General features: G+C 38.4%; 1 protein-coding gene across 1 annotated transcript in view; it reads left to right on the top strand.

Annotated features, from left to right (window-relative positions):
• The window catches only part of GPR137B (G protein-coupled receptor 137B), a 113633-nt gene extending 100865 nt beyond the window's left edge, over positions 1-12768 (top strand). The window contains exons 6-7 of the mRNA XM_001378360.3: positions 5763-5887; positions 8245-12768. Of these exons, the coding sequence (XP_001378397.1) occupies positions 5763-5887; positions 8245-8365 (246 nt within the window). The 3' untranslated portion in view covers positions 8366-12768. The remainder of the gene's footprint in view (positions 1-5762; positions 5888-8244) is intronic.

Here is a 12768-nt window from a genome sequence, read left to right as displayed (position 1 = left end):
TTTGAACCTAGGAAGATGAGGATTATTATAATAATAATAGATGGTTTGTCTCATTGGTTGAGGTGTTATACCAGTGGGGAGTTGAGAAGACCAAGTGATCACAAACAGGGGCCAAGGTAAAAATCTACTGAGAGAGGGGAAAGTGGCAGGACCTCTCTCCTAGGGTGAACAGGAGCAGGGGTTTGAGGCAAACTCTGAGAGAGAGATAAAGATAATTCCTCTCCCTCATCCTCTCTAGAGATATCAAGCAGACACTATCCCTTGGGTGTCCCCTTTGGAGCAATGGCTGAGGGGATGAGATGCCAGTCTCCCCTGTCAGCAGCTCCAAAGGAAGGTTTCTATATTACCTTTCTCAAAGGAGATATGTGGCAGGCCTTATCTAGCCTTATCACAGAAGAAGGACTAACCTCAAGCTTTGAGGCTTGTCCCCAGTTACCTAAACACCCTTCTTGTTATTGAATTAGACCAACCAAAGATCTGACTGTTAACTAAAGGATTTAGTTATTTATTTTTAAGCCCTTACTTTCCATCTTGGAATCAATCCTGTGTATTGGCTCCAAGGCAGAAGACTGGTAAGGGCTAGGCAATGGGGGTCAAGTGACTTGCCCAGGGTCACACAGCTGGGAAATGTCTGAATCCAGATTTGAACCTAGGACCTCCAGTCTCTAGATCTGGCTCTCAATCCACTGAGCCACCCAGCTGCCCCTACTAAAGGATTTATTGAAAGGATCAGGTAAATGGATTGAGGGGAAGTGGGTGGAGGTAGCCCTGACAGGTTAATCCTGCAGTAGTTGGTTCAAGGAGACTATGTCAGTGCCCAGGAATGTTTCTGCCCCTTTCCCAACTAACTGCCCTTTTTTATAATCTAAATAGTGCTAATCTTGAAACAGTTCAGGGTGGCAAGGAGGATCCAGGAGGGCTGGGCTCTGGAGAGAGAGAGAGAGAGAGAGAGAGAGAGAGAGAGAGAGAGAGAGAGAGAGAGAGAGAGAGAGAGAGAGAGAGAGAGAGAGAGAGAGAGAGAGTCCTAGCCAGCACCTCCCTCAAGGTCTGTGATCTTTGTAGCAGGTGGAGGAAATAGTTGAAGGATTTCTGGAGAGTAAACAGCTTCAGGAGTAAAGGCAGGAATCAGGGTCTTCCCTCATGGCTTCAGGGGTCCCTTCAGCCACTCAGAAACTGGACCTTTCAGCTCTCAGTCCTGAGACAGAAGACCCCAGGGGCCGGCCAGAATCCCACTGTTCTTGTCCCATCAGCCCTTGCTCTGCCAGTCCAGTCCTGTCCATCCACCGTGGAATTCCAAAAACCCTCCTTGCCATCCTGACTCCAGGTCATATCTACTGTATGTATACATATCCACTCATATCTACTGTACCATCTAGATGTTCTTTAAAGCTCTTACTTTTTGCCAGGTACTATGCTTTGGGAAGACAAAGAAAGGTAAAAACAATCCATATCCTCAAGGAATTCACATTCTAGTAGGGCAGACGAGATATATACAGAGTAGAGGGAAGGTCTTCTGAGAAGGGAGAGACCCCAAAAGACAAGAAGGCAAGACTTGAGCTGAATCCTGAAAGAAGCCAGAGAAATCAGAAGATACACATAAGGCAGGCAGAGCATCCTCTTCATGGGGAGTGTAATAATTAAAATGGTATTTGCCATAAACTGTGGCAGCTAAAATAGCGGAAGACTTAATTTGTGGCCGCTAAAAGAGTGGATGAGTAAGTTGTGACTGCAGGAAATATGTTTTCACTACAGTGTTTTGTTTTTAAATCAAATATAAGGTGGTCGCCAGGGAAATATTCCCAATTATTCAAATATACCCAAGTCAGCTGGGTTTTATAGAGATTTTAATTAATACAAATGAGGAATTAAAGAAAAGGAGGGAAAGAGAGGAAAAGGGGAATAATGAGAAAAGGATAGGCCAGCCCAGGGTAGCCCTGGCCAACCCAGGCCTAAGCCCTAAAAGAAAGATCAGTCAGTCCTTAATCACTCACCACAAGATCTGTCCAAGCAAGGATTCTAGTGACACCAGGCCAGCTCCATCTCAGCTGACTCCACCATCTCAATCCTCAATCTGAATGCTCTCTGAATGAATCTGAGCTCCTATTTAAAGGGCATTTTCTCCTATGTCACCTCCCCTAAGTTCTCACATCTACCAATCACAGTAGACGTTTTTCAAAGGACAGACCATTCTTAGTTCACACCTGAGTGGACTAATCTTTTGAGTAATTCACACCTGAGTAGACTAGAATCTCTGAGTAAGTTTCTCACCTCTTTGCTCCTTGTAAGTTCACAAGTTGCCTGACCTTTATAGGTACTTAGCACCCCTTTGTATTAGTTCTAAAAATAGGCATGGCTTAAGTATGGGTTTAAGTACTTTTCATTGTTCAGCAAGGAGTTTTTTCCCCCTAAAGCAGGCTTAAGTATGGTGATGTAGAGTTCTCACATTCCTGCTCTAAGTAGCTTCACTGCCCAAATGGGAAATGGTCCCAATGGGGAATTTTTAAGGTTTACAATCCTAACCTTATGAAGTAGAGTCTGAGAATTTTTAAGGTTCACAGGAACAGCCAGTACAAAGACATAGGGTTAAAAGATGGAGTGTTGTGTTCCAAGAATAAAAGTTGGTTTTGTAGTTTTAATTGCCCTTTGTGCCAGTTGGAGTGCCACAAGGTTGTTCTCAGCATCCTTCTTGCTTTCAAAATGATAACAGCCTTCCCTCTTAGATCTGAAATACATTTTTAATTTAACTTTTTAATGATTTATTGGGCAATTACATGGCACAATAGTTAGAGCACCATACCAGGAACCAGGAAGACTTGATTTCAAATGTGGCTTCAGATACTTACTAGCTCTGTGAGCCTGGACAAGTCACTTAACACTGTTTGCCTCAGTTTCCTCATCTATAAAATCAGTTAAAGATGGAAATGATAAACCACTTCAGTATCTTTGCCAAGAAAACTCTAAATGGGGTCACAAAGTTAGACACAACTGAAATGACTGAACAAAAATGATTTATTGTTCATAATTGTATATTAAAGCTATTTGTGTTAATGTCTTAACAGGCAATCTGTCTTCTCTATACTTTTTTTATCTCCTCCTGTGCCTAGCACAGTGATCAATTTATTGGACAAATGAGTGAAGATCAGATGAGACAATGTATGTAAAGCAATTTGTAAACCTTAAAAGTACTAGATTAGGGCAGCTGGGTAGCTCATTGGATTGAGAGTAAGGCCTAGAGATGGGAGGTCCTGGGTTCAACTCTGGCCTCAGCCACTTCCCAGCTGTGTGACCCTTGGCAAGTCACTTAACCCCCATTGCCTAGCCCTTACCACTCTTCTGCCTTGGAGCCAATAAACAGTATTGATTCCAAGATGGAAGGTAAGGGCTCCAAAAAACCAAAAATAAATAAATAAAAGAACCAAACTAAAGCTAGCCACCATTCATCATCATCATCATCATCATCACCATCATTATTAGTTATATATTAATATTGTATCAATTTACTATTATTTAATTAGTTTGTTTATTTTTGAATATTAATTAATAATTAACTGTATGTAATTACATATAAAAATTACATGTAAAAGTTACGAGGACTCAGAAACAGATGATATATTTAGATATATTTTAGTTACAAGTCACTTATTAAACACTTGATTTGAATCAAATGCCTTTCTGACAAAATGCATATATATGTATATTTATAGTTTATAAATATATGTATATTCATTTATAGTTTAATCAGTGCCCCTAAATTTGTTGCCTCCCAAAATTGTTGGTCTTAATCATATTTTTTAAAATTTACTTCATTAATTATATTTACTTCATTAATTATGTTCATCACATTTGCCATTGAATGTATTGCCAATCCTGTAGTGGATTAGTTAAGTAAAATTGTCCCCTAGTGGCCTGCAGGGACATTAGCACCTAATTTATTCTCTGAGAGGGGCCCAAATGGAGAAGGAATGTTATTAGATGTAATGAATTTTCTTTTGTTTGTGCTGCACCTAAGAAGCCATTCACTTTCTGCAATTGGACTTACATGGCAGAGCGCAGGTCGGATATCCAGACGATGCCATCGCTACATGGAGGGCAGAAGTTTCCCTGGGATCATAAAGTTTTAGACATAAATTAAATTTTCAAATAGAAGGGCTTAATGTACACCTAATCCTGCTAATGTGGATTTTGCTTGGGCAAGAACAAATTAGACTCTGAAAAGAGTAGTTTCCAGCGTCTCATTCTCATCATCTTTTAAACAGCACACTAGGGAAGCAGAGTGGAAGATTGCATCTGCCTGTCTTACTTGGGCAATAGCCTAATCCCAAAGCTGATTAGCATAGGATATTTAACTGTTCATTTTTCTAACTTGATCCTGTTCACTCCCTTCTTCTTCTTCTTCTTTTTAAATTAGAAAAAAAAAACAACCAACCCTTCCCTTCAGTCTTGGAACCAATACAACAATTGGTTCCAAGGCAGAAGAGCAGTAAGGTCTAGGCAGTGGGGGTTAAGTGACTTGCCCAGGGTCACACAGCTGAGAAGTATCTGAGGCAAGATTTGAACCTAGGACCTCCCGTCTCTAGACCTGGTTCTCAATCCACTGAGCCACCCAGCTGCCCCCACCATTCATTCCCTTCTTAAGCAGCCTGGAAACCTGCTGGTCCTAAGGTCTCACTAGAGATTGGTTTGGTATTAGACTTCCTGCTACTCAAAACGCCCAGATTCAAGAGATCTGCAAAATCTTGACCTTTTCCTGTTCCACGAATTAGTTCTGATGTATGTTTCATTATATACAATGTGGTTAATTAATTGCAGAAACCCCTCTCAGTTGTATTCATAAAAGAGTCCACTGGGGGGCCAATGGGGGGGACAATCTACCTACAGAAATGGTATTGGAGAGGGTTCTACTGGCACTCAAATTTTCATATTTTAGTATATGTTATATCTCACTGAACATATAATAATATAGATCTTTGTGTGTGTATATATATATATATATGTGTGTGTGTGTGTGTGTATATATATATATATATATATATATATATATATATATATATATATATATATATATATATATATATATATATATATATATATATATATATATATATATAAAATAAGATAGGTCAGAGGAATGACTTCGTTGTTACATTGCATATAGGAACAGCCCCCATTCGGAAAGCAGGAAGGTTTAAAGTCTCTGATGACTTTCTGTTTTAAATAAATAAATATGTTGTGTGTATGTGTGTGTGTGTACAGTTACATGCCAGAGACCCATGGAGTAGCAGTGTTATATTTATTATTTATATATTTTTTAAGGCTTTACAAACCTTTCCCACTCTCCTATAATCCTTTTCCACACTTACTAACCTACAGTCACTGAGCCAATCAGCACCCAGGATATAGAACACAGGGCTGTGGTTGGTCGCTTTTCATTCCATCAGCCAATAGTGTGCTGCAGTAAGTATAACTCTGTGTACAAAATTAGATATATTTTTTCAAACATCCATGATACAGCGAAGTATTGATAAGTGACCCGCGATATAGCGAGGGACAACTGTATACTGATGATTCTTTAAAAAGCATAACGATTACTTCCCAATTGTGTCCTCCCATCCCTGCATTGGAATCTTTCTTTGTTCCAGAGTAAAACAGGAAAGCTCAGTAATTAGATGTCAACTGTTTGTGTCGGCTCGTGCTTCTTTCTGTGCCCAGGTCCACTGATAATGAAAGGAGAGAAGTATTTCATCATCTGATTGTTTTTCCAGACAAACCCTGGGATGGTCCCAAGCCATGGATTTAGTCCTAGATCCTATTTCTTTGACAACCCACGAAGATACGACAGTGATGATGACCTCGCCTGGAACATTGCCCCTCCAGGGCTTCAGGGAAGGTAAGAAGAGGAGAATCTGCTTCAGGCAGGGTCAGAAGGAGAAAGAAAGATCTTTCTCTCCAAAAGGGCTGTCTGTCCCCACAAGAAATACCCAAACTAGACATTTTCTGTGCAGTCTCTGAGGTCTCGATGCAATGTGGGAAATTGATATCTAGCTATAAAGGAGCTCATCATGGAACAGTCATTCTGTCCATGGAGAAGAGAAGATTGAAGTGGGGGGAAAATCACCAGGCAGTTCCTTAGAGACATCTTTTGTCAGACCTCTAGGATTGGGGTTTGTTGTGTAGTAATAATGAATAATTAATCAAAGTAATTACTAGGTAACGAGGACAAAATGTTAAATTTTGAATTATTGTTATTAACCATAATCAAAGGTTAATCTTAAAGGTATTTTGGGGGGAATTGTTGGTAGACATTTCTTGGTTTAAGTAATAATGCTGGTTCCTTGTATTCAGGGTTAGCCCTAAGCAGAATTGTGAAATAGGCAAAGGATTTTTATTGAGATCCAGTGTCAGTGCCCACTCCGGTTGCCACATTGCCCTAGTTCTTTTTCCTCTTGCTAAACCATTAAGATTGCATAAACTAATGAAAACTAATGTTGAGAACTTCAGAGTAGATGAGATGTCTAGGGGCAAGTGATCTCCCTTTGCACGTTACTTAAATGTTTATTTACTCATCTCTGCGGTCCCTTTCAGTTATAGAAGCTCTCTCCTGAGAGGAGGACCACTACCAATGAATGGGTTAGCCATGGACATAAGCACATTGGGTTCCTTTCACTCTCAGCTGTGGGGCTCAGAGGGGCTGTCTCTCGATTAGGAACAAACTCTATTTCAAATGTTTATAAGTTGGTTAGTTGGAACTCCAAACATATTTTTCTCATAGAAACAATGCTCTCCATGGTGTTTAGGTTCTTTGGTCACCTCAGTAAAAAAGAACAACAACAAAAAAATAAGCTACATCATTTAGAATATAGCTAAAAGCTATCCTGAGGCAGCTAGTCAGCATGGTAGAGAGAATGCTCACCTGAATGCAAATGTGGCTTTAGACACTAGCTGTATGACCATGGGTAGGGAACAGCCTCTGCCTCCATTTTCTCATCTGCAAAATGGAACTGATATTTGTGCCAACTTCCAAGCACTATTGTGAGGATCAAATAAGTTAACAATTAAAAAGCTCTTAGAACAGTGCCTGACCCTTAGAACCTGCTATTTTTAAGTGTTGTATAGATGTTAGCTATTTCTATTATTATTATTATTATTATTATAACTGTGCCACTGGGGCCAGAATTATGGCTAGTGTACTATAGAAAGGAGTAGAATAATGAAACTCTTTTTTTCCTGAGCATAGACTTGTGCCCCTGCTGAAACATATGGAACTTGCTCTTGAAACCCTCTCGCCGCATTCATTAAGAGGCAAGAGGGTTTCAAGAGCAAGTTCCATATGTTTCAGGAGGGGCACAAGTCTATGCATTATTCTACTCCCATGGACCCCCATCTCTCACCTCTTCACCCAGTGCCCCTAGTTCCAACAATAGCTCGCTGCCCCTACTTTCCTTCTCTCTCCACTCTAATCAGAATCCTTATTCCCTTAAGGCAGCAGGACTGAATTAATTTGTGATCTTTGATGACAACCCTTTAACTCTCACCAAGACATCCATTTTTAAGGAGAATGTAGGCTAAGCCCTTTGAATCCTTTAAAAAGAAAGTTTTATTGATGCCTTATCTTTCCATCTAATCCTGTGGCTGAATGAATCCCTTCCTGATGTCAGCTTCTCCAAATTGTTCCTGTTCCTTTGGGGTTAGGGCAGCATTGGCAGGGAAGAAGGAAAAGTTTGGGGGGATGCGCAATTACAGAGTATCCAATCTCTGTGGCCATGTATCTAAACCATACACAAAGAATTACTTCTACAATGTATCTGAGGAATGGGTACAGCCCTTGCCTGAAGACTTACAATGAGAGGGATCCTTCTCCCAAGGGAGCCATTTAAGAGCTATGTGACCTTGGATAAGTCATTAACCTCTCTGAGCCTCAGTTTCCCTCATTTGCAAATGGAAGGGATTGGTTTGAATGACTTCTAAGCTTCTTTCCAGCTCTAAACTTATGTCCCTATGATTATATAGCTAGTAGTTATAGTCATGCTTTGGGGGGGGAGGGATAAATGGGCTTATTTTGTAGTATTAGGGGATAGCCTTTGTATAAACATCTTGTTTTATATGTAGGGAAGGAGAGTGGGAAGACGTTGGGGGGGAGAGCAAGGGATGTGCTTTTGGATATTGGCCCGTTCCTAAATTGCTGCCTCAAATTTAATATGAGAAATGTAAAAAAAAGTTGGTAAAATAATTTTTTTTCTTTTTAAGTTTTGCACCAGATTACTATGACTGGGGACAACAAACTAATAGCTTCATGTCACAAATAGGATCGCTACAAGATTCGACATTGGATCTCGACAAATCCAGCAATCTGCCCGCAATCTGCTAACAACAGTATTATAGAATTTTGTTACGATTATATTTCTCGAGAGACTGATTTTGGAGTAATAATATAAGTTTATTGATATCAGGTTTATTGGTTAGGCGAACATCATAACCAATAAAGGGATATATAGGTTGTTTCTCATGACCAGCCTGATAAATAGATTTTTAGAAGTTCATTATTCAGCCTCTTCCTTGACCATCCCAGGACATCTTTAACCCATGATAGCTAATTAAGAGGTGGTCCATCAACCTATCCACCCTTCCCCCTCCCCACATCTTGGGGAACTGATAGACAGGAAAAGGACCCTTGTCCCCTTCAATTATTAAACACATTCTGTTAAAAAGGAAGTTATTCCTTTGGATTCCCAAGGACAAAGAAAATGCCAAAAGTAGTAGTTTAGAGGGTATCTCTAACTCAGATCCCAGACAGAGGAATACCTAGTAATCCCCCATAGGAATTAATACAGTATATGTGAAATAGATTCTCACAATTTTATTCTGAAGTGAAAAGTTTCAGAAAAACAAGTTCAGAGACAGCCGGATGTTAAGGGCACTGTCATAGGAAAAATAGGATTTGACTTTGCTACAGATTTCTGATGGCTCCAGTGGGACTAAGCAATAATTTAGATGGATAAGACTTTATTTTAGTTAGTACTAAAGAAATGAGCCTGGTTATTTCCCTAGGCGTAATTTAATTTTTTTTTATTTGTACTTTTACAGAAGTCATATTTTATATAACTTAAAAGGATAATGCTAAAGTATAGTAAGGTTCTCTCCCAAGAATTTGTTGATGCAATGTGTTTTTTAGTTTGCACAGATATTTTTATGTATAATTCACTTTAAAAGTATAAAATATATAGTTGAATGTGTACTGTATGGCTTGATGCATTCCTCAGATTATTAAAACGATTCCAATTTAATTCAAAATTTGAACATAAATATCCTTTTTTAGAATACAGAAACCCTTCTCACTGCTCCACACATAACCAGTAGAAGCTCAGTTTGATGAACAAAGTCCAAATAAAATTGTTCCCATTCTCAGAGTTGCAATTGAATAGACTGTTAGAAACCTTCTGGACAACACTTTTCCCAAGGGTTAAAACCCTGATGGGGGGCTCCTCAAGGAGAATTTAGCTTGCTTTTTTTTTTTTTAAGAAAAAGGAAAGCCTTAAATTTTGCTCCAAATCTTATGCTTTTTAAAGGCAAAATGTAGACAAGCTAAATCTGACATTGGATGAGCTAACTTAAATCTTGAACTTTCTCTTCCATAACAATAGGGGTTTTGCATAGTTTTTATCCAAATTAGAATCTAATATTCAAAAATTCAGGCAGCTAGATGTAACAGTGGGTAGAATGCAGGGCCTGAAGTCAGGAAGAGTCATCATCCTGAGTTCAAAATCTGGCCTCAGACAAAAACTTCCTCTGTGACCTGGGGCAAGATGCTTAATTTTGTTAGCCTCAGTTTCTGCATCTGTATAATGAGCTGGAGAAGGAAAAGGCAAACCACTTTAGCATCTGCCAAGAAGGCCCCAAATGGGTTTGTGAAGGAATGGACACAACTAAACAACAAATCCATAAATTCTGGACCTGATCCTCCTGGGACTCTTCCACATATCCAGTGCTTACTAAATTCTGTTAGACACGGGTCAGTTTCTTAAAGAGGATTTACTACATCCCTAGTATTATTAACAAAAGTCAAGGATATATTTACTTTGGGCCCCAAATAGTTTTTAATTCATCTTAGGTCAATGTGGAAAATATGAATTTATCTGAACTGATTTTAAACATAACTTAATAAAAATTGATTGTCTAGAAGGAAAGTTCACACAAGTTATAACATGGCACATTTGCCTCACAGCAAGGGGTACCTTCTAGAGAATTGTTTTTCTCCTGGGTAGAAAAACACACCACAGACCCAGCTTCATTTGAAAAATGCTGCAAATGTTACACACACTCTGTGCATGTTTTTTCATTGTAAAAAATCTCTGGAGAATGAAAGATGACTCAGGCACAGGTTAAATAGGCAGGTTTTCTATGGAGCCAAGAGCCAGTGAAAAGTTGAGCTGACATTTGAAGAGATAAGTAGTATTCCTACCCAGCAATCCCAAGTCTCAGGGCAATAAAATGGAAAGAAATCTTATCTTTATTCCTGTTTAGGTAAATCCCACCTTCAATACAAAACTATCAAATGATCCACAGTTTATCATTTCATGCACCACAAATATTTTCCGTGTAGTAATCCAGATGATTTAAACCTCAAAGAGTAATCTCACTTCCGTTCTCTTGATGCAATGTAAAGTAACTGGGGCGAAAGTGTCAAACTAGACCATGATGTAGATTTTTGTAACCTCGTATAGTTAGGATTAACTCAGAGCATTCTAAATTGATGAGGGTCTTCAGACAGAAATGGAATATGCACTGATTAGTTATTTTTTCATAAAAATATTTCAGATAATACAAAATCAGAACCTTCGTTTAAAAGATATCATTAAGAATGACCTGCCACTGTTTCTCTATCTTTGGATTCTTCCTAACAGAGTATTCTGCAGTATAAAGGTCTCTGGGTTTTTTTCTCTTCTGTAAGCTGGTGGGGGAAGAGGGATTGGTAAATGTCAGGGTTCCTAACAGCTCTCACCATCTAGGATTCTAGGAGAGCTCCTTTTAAGAACTTTTCATGAAGGTGATGCAGAATACTTTTCTTGTAGCTAAATATATTCATTCAAATTGGATTCATGATCTCATTGATGTGGCCGATGCAAATCATAACCCATTCATGCCTGCCCATCCCACAAAACCCTCATTCATGGCCTCCCATGAGTTGCTCAAAGAGGGTCTCCCCCATCATGCTAGAGACCTTCCTCACTTTCTCTTGGTATCATGAGGATACTGTGATCCCCATGGGCTACCCATTGGTTATCCCACTCATCATATGACCAGCCCGCCTTCTGTCTTGATCATACATGTCTTTGATGACATCTTTTGCTCCAGAGTAAAGTGTTTATTAATATGATAAAAAAATCACATCAAATCATGTCACTGAAACCAAGTAATGATTCCACTCTTATGCTATAATCAAGAAACGTTGCTTAAACTTTTATGATTGTAGGCAGAGAAATTTGAAATGCTCCCTGTGTCACCATTACAAGCCATAATTTACCGTCATATTAAAGCTGCTAATATTCCATGAAGATGAACTGGGGAGGAGGGTTATAGTGATGCATTTAATATCTACTTAATATATTTTGTGTCTTAATTTTTCTTTCTGTAGTGATGTTAAAATGACGACAAAATTCCAGTCTTCTAAACGCACAGCTGCATAGGAACTGTCTTAATTAACTTGCAACCTGTACTTGAATGTACCCAAATGCAATCTCTCTTTCTCTTCTAGTAACTGAGTATGCATACGTTTTTGAAAGACAGAGGGGTGGGAGGGGAAAATGTCGTTTTCATTTAGCTTCTTAATTTATTTTTGACTGTTAACTATTATGATGAAGCTGCTTAGTCTATGAAATCCTCAAAAAATCTGAAGGAAATTAAAGGAGTAATTATCACTAGCTCTAAAATATTCCTGCAGGCTATATTTGTTTTCTTTGCCTTAAAGCGATATAAGACAAAGTCATAAAATTTAAGATTAAACGGTAAAGGTAGTGGACGGTATTTTAATCAAAGTTCTGAGCCAACATATCAAAACCTGATACGATACCAAAAGAATTTGCTTATGATGGTTACTAGCACATAGAATATAATTTACTTAACCATTAAAAATAATATCTATACAGGCACAATAGCTTTCTTTTTTATAATTAACCTCAAAAGAATCCTATTGTACTCATGTGGCAGACATTTTACTGTGGCATTTTATAGACAGTCCATTCTAATTGGGCCAGTTTAAAAACACAGACAGACACACACAGTCGTAGTGTTTAACAGGTCTGGGATGTTGCCAAGTAATTAATGCCATAAAAGACAGCATGGACACATGTTGCATTTGAATGAATGAACTTAGGTATTTCTAAATTAACTCTTGTGAATTTAGTACTTATCAGTACCTGGCACACAGTAGGTGCACACTAAATAATTGTTGATTGACTTATTGGACTTGGAATGTACTTAAAGTATCTATGATGGTCATCAGAATTAGTTTCTTTGATCAGTTACTTATAAGTCTGGGACCAAATCGAAAAGTTTCATCTTATTTTTAAGTTGCATTTGCAGAAATTATGTACTATCCAATATAAAAAGTTATCTCCTATAAGAGGAAAGATCAGGCATTCCCATCCATCAAAAAGCAGTGCTACAAGAAATACAATCTTAATTTTTGACAATAAAATCAAATTAACTTTAAATTTATATGAGTCTATGTATTTGAAGTTATATTGAGAATGCCAATAAAAGATATTTCATAAA

The sequence above is a fragment of the Monodelphis domestica genome, chromosome 2 (assembly GCF_027887165.1).
Source record: "Monodelphis domestica isolate mMonDom1 chromosome 2, mMonDom1.pri, whole genome shotgun sequence".
Lineage (NCBI taxonomy): Eukaryota > Metazoa > Chordata > Mammalia > Didelphimorphia > Didelphidae > Monodelphis > Monodelphis domestica.
Note: the sequence above shows the minus strand (reverse complement) of the source record. Positions and strands in the feature narration are given on the sequence as shown.